At 36.5% G+C, this 20341-nt stretch overlaps 1 protein-coding gene across 4 annotated transcripts in view; it reads left to right on the top strand.

Annotated features, from left to right (window-relative positions):
• The first annotated feature begins 3719 nt into the window (after positions 1–3719).
• LOC106084246 (death-associated protein kinase related) overlaps positions 3720–20341 on the top strand; it is a 495729-nt gene continuing 479107 nt past the window's right edge. The window contains exons 1-2 of one of the 4 annotated variants that reach the window (XM_059366903.1): positions 3720–4204; positions 5354–5740. In XM_059366903.1, coding sequence (XP_059222886.1) covers positions 5613–5740 — 128 coding nt within the window. In that variant the 5' untranslated portion in view covers positions 3720–4204; positions 5354–5612. Of the gene's footprint in view, positions 4953–5003; positions 5741–20341 lie in introns of those variants that run through there. The other 3 variants (XM_059366901.1, XM_059366902.1, XM_059366900.1) reach the window with 3 other exon arrangements.

Below are 20341 nucleotides of genomic sequence, written 5' to 3'. Positions count from 1 at the left end.
AGTCTTAAAGGGGCTAAAGAAGTCAAATCCGGGGATGGGTTTATATGGGGCTATATCTGTTTTTTAACCGATTTGGATCATACTTGGCATGGGTGTTAAAAGTCATAACATAAGTCTTTGTTCCAAATTTCAGCCAAATCGGATGAAAGTTGAAGCTTCTAGGGGCTCAAAAAGTCAAATCCGGGGATGAGTTTATATGGGGGCTATATCCGTTTATTGACCGATTCGGATCATACTTGACATGGATGTTGAAAATGTTAACATTAGTCTTTGTTCCAAATTTCAGCCAAATGGGATGAAAATTAAGGCTTTCAGGGGCTCAAGAAATCAACTCCAGAGATCGGTTTATATGGGGGCTATATATTGGAAGTCGTAACTCAAGTCTTTGCTCCAAATTTTAGTCAAATCGGATGAAAATTAAGGGTTCTAAGAATTCGTTAAGTTAACTGGCGATCGGTTCATATGGAGGCTTTATCCAAATCTGAATTGATACGGTCCGTTTGCAATCCCCAACGACCTACATCAATAAGAAATATCTGTGCACAATTTCAAGCGGCTAGCTCTACGCGTTCGACGGATATCGTGATTTGGACAGACGGGCATGACTAGATCGACTCAGAGTGTCGAGCAGATCCGGAATATATATACTTTGTGGGGTCTTCGATTAATATTTCGAGGTGTTATAAACAGAATGACTAGATTAGTATACCCCCAACTTATGGTGGTGGGTATAAATAGGCATTAAGTTCGGTCAGGGCGAACTTTGGATACCCACCACCTCGGGTATTTATGTTGTTGTTGTAGCCACATTTTCATGTGAAGGTGGCGATCCTCGTCAAGCTCCTGTGCGAGCAAGCTCGTTCCGGTTCAAAGACCGATCGCCGCGGGAACAAGGTGGCCATTGGTTATTTAAAGGCGCCAATAACTCGCCTTGTCATATCGAGCATCATAGGCGCTCAGTATTTGTGTCACCGAGACTCTCCGCCACTGCCGTTGCAGCTACTCCGTATGGAGTATTCCACCATCCTTAACCTGTGGACACGCCCGGTAGCTCGCAGCTAAGCTTTTCGTGACAGCAATGAACCTCAATGTTCCAGCCTGTGTAGTGGTTACAGCTATCCCGTGCCGGGGGTATTTATGTAAACCACCTATAGCTGCTATATGCAAATAGGGTCCGATTTGAACCAAATACGGCACGGACATTGGGTGGTCTAATAATTGAAAGTCACTGTTCAATGTTGGTCTTTTTGGCAGCTATATTCAAATATAGACCGATCTGAACCACATAGGACACGGATATCGAAAAGCCTAACATAAGTCACTGCGTCAAATTTCAGCGAAATCAAATAATGAATGCGCCTTTTATGGGCCCAAGACCTTAAATCGAGAGAACGGTCTATATGGCAGCTATATCCAGATTTGGACCAATCTGGGTCATCTTTAAGGATATCTAGGGGCCTAACACAATTCACTCTCATAAATTTCAGCAAAATCGGACAAAAAAGCGTCTTTTAGGGGCCCAAGATCTTCAATCGAGAGATGGGATTATATGGCTGCTATGTCCAAATCTGGACCGATCTGGGCCAAATTGAAAAAAAGATGTCGAAAGGCCTAACATAACTCACTATACCAAATTTCGGCGAAATCGGCCAATAAGTGCGCCTTTTATGGGCTCAACGCCTTAAATCGAGAGATCGGTCTATATGGCAGATATATCCAAATAAAGAACGATCTGGGCCACCTTCAAGAAGTATATCGAGGGGCCTAACACAACTCAAATTGCTAATTTGGCCCATGAACATTCCACTAAGGAACAGGGGCAAACTTCTCGCATATTAATGAGTGCAGTGCGATTCAAGTTTTTAAGCTCAATGATAAGGGGCCTCTTTTTTATAGCCGAGTCCGAACGGTGTGCCGCAGTGCAACACCTCTTTGGAGAGAAGTTTTACATGGCGTAGAATCAGCATTAGGAGAATCAGCATTTGAACCCATAGGCGGACATGCTAACCTCTGCGCTACGGTGGCCTCCACACAACTCACTGTCCTAAATTTCAGCGAAATCGGAAAAATCACCTTTTAGGGGCCCAACACCTTAAAACGAGAGAACGGAATATATGGCAGCTATATCCAAATCTGGACCGATCTGGGGTGGGCAACTGAACAAGAATGTCGAGTGGTCCAACACAAATCACTGTCTTAAATTTCACCGAAATCGGATAATAAATGCACCTTTTCTGGGCCCAAGACCTTAATTCGAGAAATCGGTCTTTATGGCAGCTATATCCAAATTTGAACCGATCTGGGGCAAACTGAAGAAGGATGTCGAGTGGTCTAACACAACTTACTGTCTTAAATTTCAGCAAAATCGGATAATAAATGTGGCTTTTATTGGCTTAAGGCCTTAAATCGGCAGATCGGTCTATATGGGAGCTATATCAAGATATAGTCCGATATGGGCAAAAAAAGAATCTGTGCAAAGTTTCAGCTAAATATCAAATTTTTTAAAAGAAAGCGTGATTTCAACAGACGGACAAGTGGACATGGCTAGATCGTCTTGGATTTTTACGACGATCAATTTATACGCTCGAAAATGGATATTTCGATGTCTTGCAAACTGAATGACAAAATTACTATACCCCCATCCTTCGTTGATGCGTATGCAAATAGCGTTGCAAATAGGAGCGTCTTTTAATGTTTAACTTTTTTACTAAGTTTAAAGAAAGAATTTTTCAAAAAATAATAAAATAAGTATCAATAAGCTATCAAAATTTTAAATTATTTTTAAAGATAGCATCTTTATTTTAAAGTTTTGGTCCTTCGGCTCGTTTTCATTGCTAAAATCCTACGAATCAGATAAAATCGAAAGTTTTGGGTCAAACTTTTTTCAGTGTAAAGCGCAGTATGCACCTCTGGTGAAATATTCGTTACCATAAGAAATGCATTGACTTATCCTGAATGAAATTTCGCTTGCAGGTACGCAGCTCAAATGAAGTTTTCTATGCATAACAGGGTGACATAATAGGCATTGGTGAATTTTTTTCTTGCAACTACGAATGAAAATTTATGTTTCGATAGGCCCATGCAACATGAAATTAAGTTATTTTCAAATAAAAACGATTAATTACAGCACATATATACTTTATGCACATATGTATAATAAAAAATTCGGCCAAAATTATAAATCGATGTTTATCGCCATCTTGTATTCTACAAAATACATTTATATCTTGGCTGCAACCGAAATGGAATACATATTCAATTTTGAATATTTAACCCCATTTACACTGTTCATTAAATCCAGATTTAAGGCTCTCGTCAGCTGATTTTGTAAATGAAAAACATAATCGAGCCATTAAATCCGGATTTAAAGAGCAGTGTAAATGGGGTATTTGTTCTACAAATTTAATTTTTTCATTATTGAAAATGTCATCGAAACTTTTATCTCGCGGAATACCTATTTTATTTAATTTCCGAATAAAAAAAGTCTGGCTGAAACTTTAAAGAACATATTTTTCTCATAAATACTTTATTTACTCTGAATATTATCTGCTACTTTTACTCCACAAAAAGTACCAAAGCATTAAAATTATCAACCCTGGCCATTGTTCTCCCAGTGGTGTGGTGGAAACAAAAAACCAGTATGGTGAATTTCATAGCTGTGCTCAACGAAAGCGGAATTGGAGGAACAGCAAAAAGTTTATTTACGAATTGTATGGAATAGAGAATGAGCGTGCTCTACGACGAAGCCGTTCTCCACGAAGTCGACTCATTTTGAAAAAACCCGTTGAACGCGTTAGATGTTGTTGCGTTGTCGCTGCGCTGAAACGAAACGAAGAAAAGAAAAAAGAAACGAAACGCGCGTAAGGGCCTAAAAGGATACGATATTTGTGCAAAATTGTTATTATTAAACAAATGCAAAATACACATGCACATGTGCTATTTAAACAAAACCTAAAGCTGTTGAATTGTCATCGTCGTGGTCATCGTTGGTTCGTTTGTACGCGCGTGTAAATGTTTGTGCTTTTTGTTTCTTTGATGCGCTGGAGATAATAAAACAAAAAACGAATTGTTGCGAGTGTAAATTATTAAAAAAAAAGTGTTTGATGCCGTATTAAATGTTGAAATGGTTTTATCCAACTGAATGTGAAAATACGGCAACAAGAAATAGTAGTCGCTTGAAAAAGAGTAATAGAAGTAAATGAATGTGAGTGTAATTAAGATGGAAACATAAAGTGCTAACTCAATAGAAAATACAAAGGGAAATCAAAACTAAAATTTCCTCAAAAATCTACAAGACCAATAAAATAATTCGTGAGGTTTGCTTGCTCCCTACTCCTTTGTGGCTTTTCTTTGCTTAAGTGCGACTGTCTGTTTGTGGTCTTTCTTTCACAGCAGAAGAAACTTGTTTTTTTCGTTTCAAAAGAAACGTTGAAAGTGAAAATATTTCTATGTGCTTAACTTTTAAACGTGATTTGAGCAAAAGTATTTATTACCCAGAAAACCATTAAACTATTCTCAGTTTATAAAATAATATTTTATGATATTTTACTTTGCACCTTTTCTTCATTTGTTTTAAATTAATTCTTTTGTGAAATTTTTTTTTCTGTTTCTGTGCGATATGCAGTGAATGTACCGCAGGGTGTGATTGTGTGCGTGTGTGCCTGTTGTGTTTCTTCTTTTTAATGCTGTTCTCTTCGTATTATTACTACGACTCACACGGCCTGTTGTGACTCCCTACTCCGACTATGTGCATCTCTGTCTAACCTCTTTGGGGGATATACATTCAATATGACGAGTTAGCAGTCAAAGGCAACAAAAAATTTAGTATGAAGTGTAGTACACAAAAACCAAAAACAACAACGACAAATTTTTGAATAGCAACGACAAGCAGCCAGGCAGGCAATGGCAGCAGTTGATTACAAACACAAACATGCACACATTATTAAAGAAAAGTAAATAGAGAAGTGCAAAGTAAAAGAAGCAACACCAGCCAACATCAGCAGCAACAAGAAAAAAGTGGACAAATGTCAAAAAAGTAGGGAAAAATAGCCTGACTTGATTTCGTTTGCCTTGTCGTGGTCCCTGTAGGACAGCTGTTGTTTGCTTATGTTGACATTGTTGTAGTTGCTAATATAATAATCATCTTTTGTATACTCTCAACCCATCACACATGACAAAACCGAGAGAGATGTCAAAATAAAATAAAAAATATTCTGTGTTAATAATCAGCCAAGACTGTGGCTTGGCAAATAAAAGCAAAAATATTGCAAAACAAAGTGATTTACTTGAGAATTTTATTCTTAAATTAAATTTCTAATTAATATTTTATTATTTTCTCTCTTCTAAATTATAGTGCCCTGAAAGTGTTTGAAAAGAAAATCCCTTACAAAATTATTTTGTTGTTGTGAAATTAACATAAATCTAAAACCCCAAAAAAGAAAAGTGTGAAGTTAAATCTTAACTCCCAAAAAAACGTGTTAAAATACCTTCAGTGGGATCACCACCACCACCACCACACCACTCCCATCCTCTTAAGAATATTACACAAAAGCTTTTAACAACAAAATAAAAACCTCCAACAACAACAAGTAAAATTAAACGAAACAAAAAACATGTTTGCTGAAGGCATATTTCCCATAGGCGATGGCCTTTTGGACATTGATGAGGAGCGTCTTAAAGGTTTGCTGGTTCCCGAAGATATCAACGAAATCTATGAGGTGGAACAAACTCCATTTGCCAGGTGAGTAAACACAGACTAAACCAAACATAAGTCCGATTTTCACAAATAACAGGCAGAGAATTCAAAGTCAAAGTTCAAGAATGCAACTAGAAAAGTGTGTTAACACTTAGATAACATAGATAACAAATTTCTATGTATGCAATTTCCCAAAAATTTTGTTTATTCTCTCTTTACACGCACCCCCCTTTCCTCACCTTCTCTTTGTTGAGTTTCATTTCATTTGAGTTCATTTCCCTTTCTATTGCCATTCATTCCTTCCAATTCGGGATATAGAACTTTGTCCCAATTTCTCTTGTTTTTGACTCTTGGTGGGCCACAATAAATTTTCATTTGCGTATTTCATGTGCCCATTGCCTTTGTTGTTGTTGCTGCTGCTGTTGCCTCTTCTAGCTAGTTGACATATATTTTTCTTCTCTATGCGTGGTTTCATAGCGGGCGTTTTGACCTTTTATTTTTGTTGTTGGTGTTGTTGTATCCTTAGACAACGGGGGAAGAGAAAAATACACAACAGCAAAGTGTTAGAGGGTAGCATACATACAAAAATAGCTTCACACAAAACTCCTTTGTATCATGATGAGCATTTAAAATAGCCTCTTCCCATACTTTGGTCTTTAATTGATCTGATTTTTCCCATCAACTCACAAAAAAAAAAAATAAATTTGTCTGTGGTTTGTTTTTCTTTGCTCTTAATGCGCCACCTGATGGGCTATAGCTGGCTACCTGTTTAATGGGAAAATTGTTGATTTGTATCTTGAAAATTTACCTGTGACCAATACACTGGTTTTGTAGAGATTATGATTGTGCAAAAGAGGGAACTAAATAAAATCCTTTATTTTAATTTGGTGATTTCAAAGTAGTGGCAAAGGCAGCCTTATTTTTTGGTCATATCTATGGTCAAAAACATCTCGAATCCAAAGAACCTATAAGCAGTGATGCCAGATTAGAGGAAATTTCCCAAAACAAGGGATTTTTTCGTGATTGGGGAAAATTTTTTCTCATTTGGGGTACGGGCATTTTGATGGGGATAACAGTTAAAACTGGGGATTTTCCACGGGAAATTCCATCAGTATAGCTTCAAAAATAATTTTCTTAAGTATATAAAATTTCCTTATGTTTAGTGCTGGCCAATAAATACCTTTGGATTAGGTGTGAAAGCATATTCACCTACACTGGTGTTTACTGTAGTAGCGTATAGAAACCGAATTGAGAAATTGTACATGAATATGATCGACATAGGCTTTAGTTCATCAGCAGGCATAGGCTTTAGTCCATCACAAGGCATAGGTTTTAGTTCATCGTACTTAAGCGGGAAATGTTTCAAACAATTTATACTCGTCCATGGTCGTGGCATCCAAAATACTAAGATAACTTTTTATACCCACCATTACAGTCATTCCGTTAGTAGCACCTCTAGTCATAATATTAGTAACACCTCGAAATTCTAATCAGCGTTTCCTCAGTCCGTCTGTGGCCGTACGAGTGAAGCTATCTCCTTGAAATTTTCAGTAATTTGGAAATGGGCCATATTGGGCCATTCGCGCCCCTGTAGCCGAGTTGGTAGCGTGCTTGGATTACGAGCGCAGGGGTTCGATTCCGGCCAGAAGCCTTCGTCTGTCGCTACTTTGGTTCTACAATGGACCTAAAATTGTCTAACGGGCCATATCGGTTCAGATTTCGATATAGCTTTCATATAAAGTGGTCTTTCGACTTGACTTAAACCTTAGAAACGTGCCGAGTATGGTCCAAATCGGTTTATTATATTGGGTTGCCCAAAAAGTAATTGCGGATTTTTCATATAGTCGGCGTTGACAAATTTTTTCACAGCTTGTGACTCTGTAATTGCATTCTTTCTTCTGTCAGTTATCAGTTATCAGCTGTTACTTTTAGCTTGCTTTAGAAAAAAAGTGTAAAAAAAGTATATTTGATTAAAGTTCATTCTAAGTTTTATTAAAAATGCTTTTACTTTCTTTTAAAAAATCCGCAATTACTTTTTGGGCAACCCAAAAGCTCCCATATAAACCGAATAAAACTATTTCCCGCTTTTGTCATTTTGAGCCTTCTCATGTTTGCAGCATCTAGAAGCAGAAGTGTTAGAATTTAGGAATATTCCATCACGAAATTATTTGATCCAATAAATTTTTTAATTAAAACTGTTTCAATTACGAAAATCATAATATCAATCGCAGTTTTCGAAAATGTGATTGAAAAAATTTCTATTTAAACATTGCAAATTTTGCTTATGAACATTCCACTAAAGAACAGGGGCAAACTTCTCACATATCAATGAGTGCAATCCGATTCAAGTTTAAGCACAATGATAAGGGGCCTCCTTTTTATAGCCGAGTCCGAACGGCTTGCCGCAGTGCGACACCTCTTTTGAGAGACATTTTACATGGTATAGTACCCCACAAATGTTGCTAGCATTAGGAGGGGAAAACCACCGCTGAAAATTTTTTCTGATGGTCTCGCCAGGATTGGAACCCAGGCGTTCAGCGTCATAGGCGAACATGCTAACCTCTGCGCTACGGTGGCCTCGTATTTAAACATTGCATATTGAATTAAAAAAATGATTGACAGTTTTTGAAATTTCCATTTAATTTCCATTTCCATTGATCCAATAAAAAAATTGTTTAAATTATCAAATACTTTTTTAATGGGTCCAATTATGAAATGATTGAACTTTTCAATATATTAATTAAATTAATATTTAATAGGATCTTAAAAAAGGTAGTCGAAAGACAATGACAAAGGAAATGCTCCAACGTAAACTTCTTCAACTTTATTCCTAAAAACTCCAACCTCAAACTGTATATTCCAAAGTGAGCAGAGATTTATAAGTATACCAATCGGCACCCGAAAGGCATTCTTATTTGATTTTGCTATGTTCGTCTGTCTCTGCGTTTGTCCATGTTTGTAGGTCCATCTTTCTGCCCATGTGAATTTGTGTACAAAATACAGATCGCATTTTTGGTCGGGTTTACTTGAAAATTGTTACATCAGACTTTGTTTAGCCTACAGACAAACGCCACAGAAATTGGAGGGAATCGGATCAGATTTAGATACGTGCCTATTCTGCTCCATTATTAAGAATTTACCAACATGAGATGTTATTTTGAACTATCCGGTATTTCGATTGCTGTCATTTTTGAAGATATTCAAAATGGATCGATAAACGATACAAGAACGCATTGAAATCTTTAAAATTCACTACACAAATGATGAAAAACTTGCAAGACGCCAAATCATATTGACTGATGAGGAACATTTCCACCTCGGTGGCTTCGTCTACAAGCCAAATTGTCACCTTTCTGTTGTTTCAGCAAACATTTTTGCTGGTTTTACTTACAAATTTCTCTGGGAGTGGGAAGACTATATGACCCCATATTTAGAAATTAGATTAAAATTTTTTAATTATTCAAAGGGTTCAGACAAGCATATGCATATATCATCGCCATCTTCTTTAAAAAGCGTTGATACAGCTGAAAAGTTAATCACATCATCAAAATACTATTCTCTGCTGAAATTTTCTCAAAAATATTCGATGCATGATTTAGTGGATATTAAGTCCTGTTTTGCAAATCTTAAAATTCTTAATCATATTTCAAATATTTTTCCTATAATTTCCCTGCTTTGTCTTAACCCTACCTATACTTAGTATTCCTAAACCCATGAAACATTTTTTATTTTAACAACATAAACCAATTCAAAAGTATACCTAAATCTATGATTATAAAAGAATATTAACTTGCAACAGTATTTGACTTTGCATTCACGTCTCTAGTCATGCTTGACATGTAGAAATTGATTTAGACTCCTGCCTGACTCCTGCACATTTAAGTTATTTATTTTAATTCCTCATCGATCAACGTTTATATCTAAAACTCAAAGTTTGCAAAATTTAAATGTATTCGGTAAAAATTTTGTTAAGTACTACATTGGAAATATAAGAAGGTTTAACATTCTAAAGGCTTCATAGGTCATGATTGATATATTTATTAAACTGTTTGGGAGGTTTTTGGTTATGGGGATTTTCCCAAAGGAAATTTTTTATGTCAGATTTATACTCTACTCTTTAGTACCTTTCATTTAAGCCCATGGCTGAATAAAAGAAGGTTAGGTCACTTTCCGAAAACAGAAAGTGGAAAGGCTCCATAAACAATAAGTATGTCAAAATGTGCCGATTAAAAATGATACAAATAGAAGCAAACCTAAACAAAGAATGAATGTAAAAAGAGAACAAGTTGACATTCTGAATGGCAAGTACAGTCAAACTTCTCTACAACTAAATTCGACGGTATTGTCAAATTCGACTGTATTGCCAAAAATTCAAAAAAAATATATATGTCGGCCGATCCTTATTTAGTAAATCATGATTTAAGCATATATTGCCATGATCGGTCTATATAATCAACTACCCGAACCGGGCCCGTTCTGCTGCGCCTTCTTTAAATCTCTAATGTCTTTTTGGGGTGGGACACTTCGCCCTGAATGTGGATATCGAATTCGTGCCACTGTCCGCCTATGACTCTGAACGCCTGCCTTCGAATCCTAGCGAGAACATCGAAAATAATTTAAAGCATTGGTTATCTCCTCTTAAAGCCGGCGAAATTTGAGAGGTACCAAGCAATGCATGGTCATGTAAATTCTCCCTAATAATGTGTCGCACTGCGGCACGACTTATCATAGAGTCCACCTTCAGTCGAAAAGCACTCATTAATGTGTGAGAACTTTACCTCTGCTCGGTTCAAATGTCCACTCCCAAATGTCCACAAAATGAGTGTCAATTTCGTACTCTACTTCCAAATAGCTCGCTTTTATATAAGTCACATATTGCAATGATCGGTAAATACGTCCGATTAGGAAGGTATTTTGCGGTGGGGCGGCCGCCAAACACATGGTTCTTCAATTGAATATCAAATTAATTTTTTTCTCTCAAACACCTTTTGTTTGAGCCGTAAATTGTCGTGATTGGTCTATCCATTTGCCGGGTTTTGGGTGGCCCCGAGACACCCGACCCCAACAATAAAAACCTTTAAACCTTCAAAGTGATTTTGTATGCCTGATTCCTAATCTAGCCCCATATTTATATGAACTTTAAATTTGTCTGCTTGGAGGAGTACTTGAAACCAATTTTTATACCATATTTGCTTTCTACTCTCCAATACCTTTCATTTGATACCCATATTGTCCCTATCGGTCCGCTTTGGATTTTGGGTGGTGTTTTTTGGGTAACGGGGGAGGGTCCGTCCCCTTCCGATATCAAGAAATTATGAAGCCTGCTACTTCCTCCTGCCTATATGCACAATCTACTCCCGAATACCTTTCATTTAATTCCCATATTGTCATGATCGTCCAATAAACCTATTTTAAGGGATTTTGTGTTTGAGGCGGCCCCCAGTTCCTTGGAACCAATTTTTCATATAAAATTCGTACTCTACTCCTGAATACCTTTCATTTGAGTCCCATGTTGTCCTGATTGGTAAAATTTTATTTTTAGGTAGTACTCTAGGGGTAAGGGTGAGGGTTCGCTCCCCTTTCGATATCAAACAAATATATAGCCTATGTTTCCTTCCAGACCAACCTACACAATATGAGAAAATTCCAAGGCAATCGGTTCAGCCGTTTTTGAGTCTATACGGAACAAACAGAAAAACAAAACACAAATTCATGTTTATACCCACCACCATAGGATGGGGGTATACTAATTTAGTCATTCCGTAACACTTCGAAATATTCGTCTAAGATCCCAAAAGTATATATATTCTCGATTCTCTCGACGTTTTGAGGCGTTCCAGCCATACCCGTCCGTCCGTCTGTCGACATCACAATAGAGGTCGAACGCGTAAAGCTAGCCGCTTGATTTTGCACATATACTTGTATTTGATGTAGGTCGTTGCCGATTGCAAATGGGCAATATCGGTTCAGATTTAGATATGGCTCCTATATAAACCGATCTCCCGATTTGATTTCTTGAGCCCTTGGAAGCCGCAATTTTTATCCGATTTGGCTGAAATTTTGCATATAGTGTTCTGTTATCACTTCCAGCAACTGTACCAAGTGCGATTCAAATCGGTCAAGAACCTGATATAGCTGCCATATAAACAGATCTCCTGATTTGACTTCTTGAGCCCTTACAAGCCGCAATTTGGCAGAAATTTTGCACGCGGTGTTTTGTTACAACTTCCAACAACTGTGCCAAGTATCGTCCAAATCGGTCTATAACCTTATATAGCGTCCATATAAACCGATCTCCCGGTTTGACTTCTTAGGTCCTAACAAACCGAAATATTTGTCCGATTTGGCTGAAATTTTGCATGTGGTGTTCTGTTACGACTTCCAAAAACTGTGCCAAACTGTACGCCCCAAATCGTTCTATAAGCTGATATAGCTCCCCTATAAACCGGTCTTCGGGTCATCCTGATACGGTTCCTAGAAGCTTGAATTTTTGCTGTTTGGATTTGTATAAATTTTTATCAGAATCCATGGTGGTGGGTTCCCAAGATTCGGCGCGGCTGAACTTGGTTTTGCTTGTTTATATATAAGATTGGGTTTTTTTTTTGGGGTTTAGACCGGCCACTAATTTTAAACTTAAATTCATAGGTACTCTGCTTTTAATTACCTTTCATTGAAGCCCTATAATGACTGTAGCTATATAATCTTTTATTTAAGCCCTATAACTTATTCATTTATTTTACCGCAATTGCCTTTTATCTGAACGTTAGCATCCCCTAGGTTGTTGTTTTTTTAATTCTTTGGCTCTCTCTCTCTCTCTCTTGTTTACGCTTTTTTGAGAATTCACAGTGTGTTAGTATTAATTTTGATTGAGTTGTGGTATGATTTTCGTTTAAAATCTCTCTCTCTCTCTCTCTCCCTCAATTGAAATTCTTTTTCTTGCAAGCAAAGAGAGTGTACATTTGAAAGTTTATAATTTGAAAAGTTAAAGGTTGTCAATGGAAATGTGCTCCTATAGACAATTTTGCAATATTATTGAAACTAAACCTCTGATTAAGGAAGCAAGACATTTAAATAATTGTGAATCTAGCAGCAGCTGCTAAAATAGTTAGATCAGGGACAATCAGTTGATCTTCCCTCCTGCTATGTTTGACTGAATGTCATTCTTAACCAAATTTCACCGACAAAGATGTTGATAATTTTTGACTAAATAGTAAAACGCCTTTAAACATTTCGTATCAGCTGAGAACCAAACCTAATTTCTTAAGTTTCTTCGTGGCAATCCAAAGACTATCTCTTTATCGAGACGTTTCAACTCATCTTCACATTTCAAGCACTATATTAAGATTGGTATTACGTTCGCTTTTCGCAATATTTTTTCGCGATTACTTTTTTTAGATAATATATTTGGAAGCAAAAAAACTTACTGATTTCATTGAGTAGGTCATTTCCTCCTTACTAATCGTAAAATAGAAGTATCATGTTATCATTGAGATTGTTGTAGTGTTTCAAAAAAAATAATCGCGAAAAAAAGTGTTTTCAACTGTGAAATCGAACATAGTACCAGCCTTTAGGGAAAATTACTTTAGTTAGGAAAACAAAGTTTTTCTTCTCATATGGCAGTTGGGTAATTTTTAAAATTTGATCTCTAGCTTTTTTGTATACCCAACATTTAAGGCAAGTGATAAATCAAATACTTTTGCAAATACCTACTCCCTCCCTTAAGAGCCACAAATGGAAAGTCCCATAAAAACCCAAAAATCTCAAAATTTAAGCAAAAAGACACAAATAAACGAATAATATAATAAAAGATATGTAGGTATTTACAATTTTTGGGTTCTTCCAGTTTCACATGAAAAGAAGTCCAAACAAGTTTTGTATACTTTTTTCGTTTTGCACGGACTTTTATGATACAGACTAATGGACTATACAACGCGTTGTCTTCGTCTTCAATGTTACTGCAGACGACGGACTAAATTCACCACATTTTGTTTCTATCGGGCAAAAGCCGCCTTTAAATCAGAAATGAAGAAAAATAGACAGCCGGTCTTGATGTTGCGCCTCTTACAAAAAAAAAGGCAAACGAACAGACAAATGTAGCAGAAATAAAAATCCCCAATGGATGGACAACCAGAAAAAAAACCAAAAAAGACTTCTTTCAAGTTGTATTTCTTTTTTTTTCTTCACAATTTTGTCTGACTGCTTTTTCCTTTTTATTTTCTTGGTGTTGTTATTGTTTTAGTGGCTATAATTTGACGGTGATGGCGTCGAACATTGTTGGTCTTAGAAAATGAAATGTTTTTGACTTGATTGTTCGTTTGTCATAGAATGGTGGCATGATTGTTTCTGTTTCTTTGTTATATTCCCATATTTCGTTGTTTTTTTCCCTGTGCAATTCCTGGCTTGAGATTTTGAAAGCTTGTCTCGAATTTCTAGAAGCTATCCTTGTTGAGTGTGTGTGCAATGGTGTGTATGTGTGACAGACATAAATTCAATTTCATTTGTAAGTCTAGTTGTGTGTGTGTGTGTGTGTGGTTTTTGGTTTCTTTTGTCTTTCTCTTGATTTGGTGGCTTCTTAATAAGAGGCCATGCCAACTTCACAGTCCTTGTCATCTGTGGATTCTTTTACTTTCTTTTGGTCATGAAAATATTCAAGCCATCTAGTCTCTGGCGAATTGTTGTGCAAAGGAATTTTCGTGTTTTTTTCCCTTGTCTCTGGAACTTTTTCTTTTCTTGTTTGGTTGTTTTGACAAAAAAAAACAAGATAGACTTGTCTTTAAGTTACCGGTGTTATATACAAAACAGGGATGTTTTTTTAGATGATAAGGAGAGGAATAATAAGTGAGCATAAATGAATAAGTTTCTATGAAACTCCTATTTCACCGAATTTTAGTATGAAATTCCATAATGATGAAAAATATCAACAAATTTTTTGAAAATCAAATGTGTAAAAATTTTTTATAAAAATCAAATTTTACGAAATTTTGTTTGTAATTTTTTTTTTAATTCCAATTTATTTCTGTATTTGGTACACAGATGTTTACCTCCTGGAACATGAACTTGGGCTGTTTGGGCAAAAATCCATGGGCATCCGTATAAAAAAACTCTCCCGCGTGGATTCTGCAAAAACTTTCGGGTGTCGGGTAGGGGTGCCCTATAGATTGTTGTTTTTGTCATACTAGTATTTTGTGCACTGAGGCGGCAGCCTTTGGCCGATGAAGGAATGCATCGGTAGTAGAACAGGCTGTATTGGTATTACAATAGATTTGCCGAAATGTGGGACGTATGGGTTTGTGAAATCTACATCCCTTTATATTGTATGGGATAAAATAGCCTTTAATTGAATTGACTTAAGAACAATATATGAAAATTTTTTGAGATTACAAAAATTATGATCGAATCAATTAATTTGTTAATTGAAGATTACAAAATATTCAATTACGATTGTGATTGAAAGAAAATTTCAGATTCAATTAAAAAATTAATTGAATCAATTAATTTTTTTATTTGAAAATGGCAAAAATTGCAATGACGACTGTAATTGAAAATAAAAGTCATATTCAATTAAAAAATTATTGAATCAATTAATTTTTTAATTACAAAAAATAATTTTCAATTAAGCCCTTTATATAGCAATTAAATAAGCAAATTTTGTCGAAAATAATGAAATTTTTTCAAAATTCTACGGGGGTTAAAACTTTTCTGGGGTTGCTTAGACCACCCCCAGAGGTCTTTCTACACTTATGATGGGAGGCATATCAAGTTCTCGACCGGTTGAGGCCATACTTGGTACGTATGTTGGAGGTCAATGAAGAAGTCAATCCGGTACGTACAACAACGATTTGTGTGGTCAGTTCATGGAGTGGCAATGAATTCGAGAAAAAAAACACTACCAAGCATTGAATGTTTTTTTTTTTTTTTTTTCAAAAATATAAACTCAACACCAAAATGGTCGTTTTACTTTGTATTCAGTGTCTAGTTTTTCAGTAGAATAATCACCAAAGAATGGTCTAGTGCAAGCCCTTGATCCACATTTATCGTAACTTTCAAAATTATATCACAACACTTCTACAAAACATTTTCAAAGATTCAAAGGTTCTTAATCCCGGTCGGCCAAAATGTACTTCTTGGGGTTGGTTAGACACTTTAGACACCTTAGACACTTGGTCCCAAATAACACCACATTCTTACTATTGTCGCAAAATTCATCTTCTGTTTAAGGGCAGGACATACCCAGATGCTATTGTTCGAAGACCATTCATTCAAATCCCATATTATGCCGAACGGCCTACATGTCCTGGTGGGGGTCTTTTTCAGGGTGCAGCGACCCCAAATATTTATGCCAGATTCGTGGTATTTTCTCTAAGACAGTTCATTTGATATCCATTTTGTATTGATGGACATACATGGCTGTTTAGGGTATTTTTGTTTTTTCTTGGAGGTGGAGCAGCCCCCATGAGACCATAGTTTTTACATGACCCGGCACGAAATTGCTTTGGGCACCACACAGGCTGGAACATTAAGGTCCGATCTGTGTGGTGTTGTTCATTATCACGAGAAGCTTAGCTGGGAGCTACCGGGCGCTTCCACAGTTTGCGGATAGTGGAATGCTCCATACGGAGTAGCTGCAACGGCAGTCGCGGACCAACAACAGAGAGGCTCAGTGAGAGGTCGGACCGCACCGGTTCTTGCACAAATACAGAGTGCCTATGTTTCTCGATATGAGAAGGCGAGTTAGTGGCGCCTTTAAATAACAAATGGCAACCCAGTTTCCGTGGCGATCGGTCCTTTGCACAAGAATGGGCTTGCTCACCTGCAGGAGCTTGACTAGGATCGCCACCTCCACATAAAGATGTGTCTACAACAACAAAAACAGTTTCCAATACCCTCTATTTGATCCCTATATTGTCCCAATCGGTAAATAAAGCCGGTTGACAGTTTTAGACTGTGGGGTGGCCCCCAGATAGAGCTGGCAAACTATCGATAATCGAAACATTCGATATTTTCGATAGCTTTAATAATAAATATCGATAGTATCGATACTATCGTTAATTTCCCATCACCTCTATTTAAAACAAAAAGGAAAACTAAAAATCAGGAGATTGATTTATATAAAAGCAATATCAATGCACAGACCAAATAAAACCAAGGCTAATAAAGTCAGTGAGTGAGATCATTGTACAAAATGTTAGCCTAATCGGAAGAAAATTGGGCCCTCTATAGACGCAATGTATCTTAAAGGATACATAGACACTGAATGTATCCTTTAAGATACATTGCGTCTAAAGATTGCATATTTTTGTTTATTTTTATTTTTGTTGTTTAAAAAAATTAACTTTTGCGACAGTATCTATCCGAAAAATATTAAACGATATTCAGCCAAAAAAATTGATATCGATATCGATGGCACTATCGATATTTTGCCATCTTTATCCCCAGACTCTATAAGGCTAAAATTTACATCAGACTCCCATATTGCCCAAATCGTTAAATATGTAATTTTTGGCCGGTTTTTGGGAATGGGGGAGCCCCCGGACAACTGGGGTCAAATTTGTATACCAAGTTGGTACTCTACTCTTAAATACCTATTGTTTGATACCCATATTGTCCCAATCGGTAAACATGTCCGATTGGGTGAGATTGGGGTTGGGGCGTTTCCTGGGGTTCGATGACCCCAATTACCATAAGAGGGCATACAAAATGTCGTTTAAATTGGTGCACCCATTTCCAAGATCCGGCGTTTTTGAAAATTAAGGGTAAGGGTGGGGGTCCATCCCCACCTTTAGATATCGAAAAAATAGACACCTCATTTTCACCGGGGGCCACACTCTACCATCTGTGATAGTTATGTGAAAATCGGTTCAGTTGCTTTTTAGTCAATGCGGAACATTTCATTTTAATAACCTCCACCTCACTTTCATTTTTATACCCTCCACCATATGATATAGAAACCATAGAAACTTTGTCATTCCGTTTGTAACACATCGAAATATTGGTCTAAAACCCTATATAGTATATATTTATGTTCTTGGTCCTCATGACATTTTAAGTTGATCTAGCCTTGTCCGTCCGTCTGTCTGTCGAAAGCACGTTTACTTTCGCAGCAATAAAGCCAGGCTCTTAAAAATTTGCATAAATATTTGCTATTAGAATAACTCGTTTGATATAGTAAATGGGCCATATTGGTACATGTTTTGATACAGCTCCCATATAAACCGATCTCCCTATTATGCTTCTTGAGCCTTTAGAGAGCGTAACTCTTATCCGATTTGGTTGGAATTTTGTACTATTTAGTTTTCTTTCACGTTCAACAAATATACCAAGTGTGGTGCGAATCGGTTTTAAAACCTGATATAGCTCTAATATAAACCGATCTCCCGAGTATGCTACTTGAGCTTCTAGAGGGCGCAATTCTTACCTGATTTAACTGATATGTTGCACAGTCAAATCAGTCATTGCCACTACATGAACTGACCACACAAATCGTTGTCAATCGGTTGTACGTACCGGATTGACCCGATGGAGTCCTTCATCGGCAAGGGCTGCCGCCTCAGTATACAACACACTGATACAAAATCAACAAATCGTTGTTGTGTCTGTCTCATAGAAGCGCATACACGTGTGTGTGTGTGTGTGTGTGTGTTTACCTAAGTTTTTATCAAATCAACCACGTTGCCTTCGTACTACTAAGGCAGACGACAAGAAAATTACTTTGTCTGAAGCAAAATTTAACCGAATTCAATTTCGAAAAAAATTTTGATGAAAATAAAGTTTGGTAAAATTTCTGCAGCGATAAAATATTGACGGATTTATTTATCAGAAAAATCAACAAAAATTTAATAAAAAATCAATTCTCTAAATTAATGGGTTTATATTTTTTGTGACTTTTTCAATAAAAATTAACAAATTTGGACGAATTTAGATTTGAAAAAAAAAATTCCAGGAAACTCGATTTAATTGTTTAAATTAATAATATCTGGCATTACATGAATTTCGTTTTGATCTCAATTCCAGACTTATTTTTTTCTTAGTTAAAAGAGAATTCCTAAATTCTTTACCTAACCCCTTGATTTGCATTGGTGAGCTAGCGCCACATTCCAAATGTCAATTGAATTCAAACTTTTCCAAAGCCTTGTTGCCTGTCATTCTAAGACAGTTGTTGGAAATTTCATTTCATTTGAAAGCACCATACCAAACTCACTCACTTACTCAATCCGCTCCGTTAGAATGAGTCACATGGCCTACGTAGATTTGTCGTTTTTTTTTGTTTTTGTTTTGTGTTATTTTTGTTGTTGTTGTGCTTGTTCTTTACCAAATGCAAAGCCTTCAATTAAATGTCTATTCATAAAACGTCACAGCTAGTTTGAATGATCGATACACAAAACCGACGACGACCCAATAATTAAATACAATAGAAGAAAAAATTTTAGAATAAAAGTAAAATTTATTAAGGAAAAAAAATGTAACGCTTTTGAGATTGGATTTATGAAATCTCATATAAGCGTAACAAAAGATAATTATGGCTAACAAATACATGAGTTGGCGGTGGTCACAGTGATTTGATGAAATATGCCCACGGGTAAAAGTTTTTCATATGGTCACACCACAGCCAACATAAAATGTAAAACGATAGCAAAAAAAAAATCGTATGACTGCTTAATACTTTCCTTTACAATAGGCAAAAAAGTGCAAGATTAGACAAATCCTTCAACCGCAAGTAAGGGGTATAGAGTTGGGTTTCAATTTTTCTTTCTTTTTTTGATCAGATTTTTTCTTCAACAAGAACATGGTTCAATCGTTTAAAGTAAAAGTAATAAATAAACTAACCTCTGGCGATTTGTCTTCCCACTACTACAGAGAGTCCAATTTCACTTATGTGGTATTGGAATTATTTCTCTCATTCTGTGAATGAAGTAATCTATGGTTTAATAATGCTCACAAATGTCATTTATGGGATGAAAACTTGCCAAATCCATGTTGGTCTATTTTACTCATAAATTAAAGTTGCTATGTGACGAAATAGCTTCTCTTATCTTGAGGTAGCAGTATATATAAATTATCTATATTTAGATAAAGAATTTAAAGTTCGAACATAGACTTGTTTGTGGCGCTTGTGAGTATAGACAAATGAGAAGTATTTAAGAACATGCCGTAAGCGGAATTCTGCTGCTTGCAATTTGCTTCGATTACTTACCTTACTTTAATTGGCTATGACAGAACATTTGTTCCACTAGCCGAACGTTGAATAGCGTTCCAAGCGCCTCGATCTTCTGCGCTCATTGCAAAATCTCTGACACCAAGTTTCGAGGTGTCTCCCACCTCTTTATCTTTGCATCGGGCTTTTGGTCTTCCCGGTTTGCGTGTACCACCGTGTTTGCCTTTCAAAACATTTCTTCATTGGAGCTTCTTCGTCCATTCTGACAAAATGACCTAGCCAACGCAGCCGTTGTATTTTGATGCGTGTAGCTCTTGGTTCATACGTCGCCTATATTCTACATTAACGCAAACTGGTCCATATATTTTACGAAGAATCTTTCTCTCAAATACTCCATGCACTGCCTCATCTGCTTTCACAAGTAACCATGCCTCAGAACCATATAACAACACGGGTAGTATCAGTGTCTTGTATAGTGTAATCTTTGTCTGTCG

Source organism: Stomoxys calcitrans, chromosome 4, assembly GCF_963082655.1.
Source record: "Stomoxys calcitrans chromosome 4, idStoCalc2.1, whole genome shotgun sequence".
NCBI lineage: Eukaryota > Metazoa > Arthropoda > Insecta > Diptera > Muscidae > Stomoxys > Stomoxys calcitrans.
The sequence above is the reverse complement of the archived record's forward strand: the minus strand, read 5'-3'. Positions and strand labels throughout refer to the sequence as shown.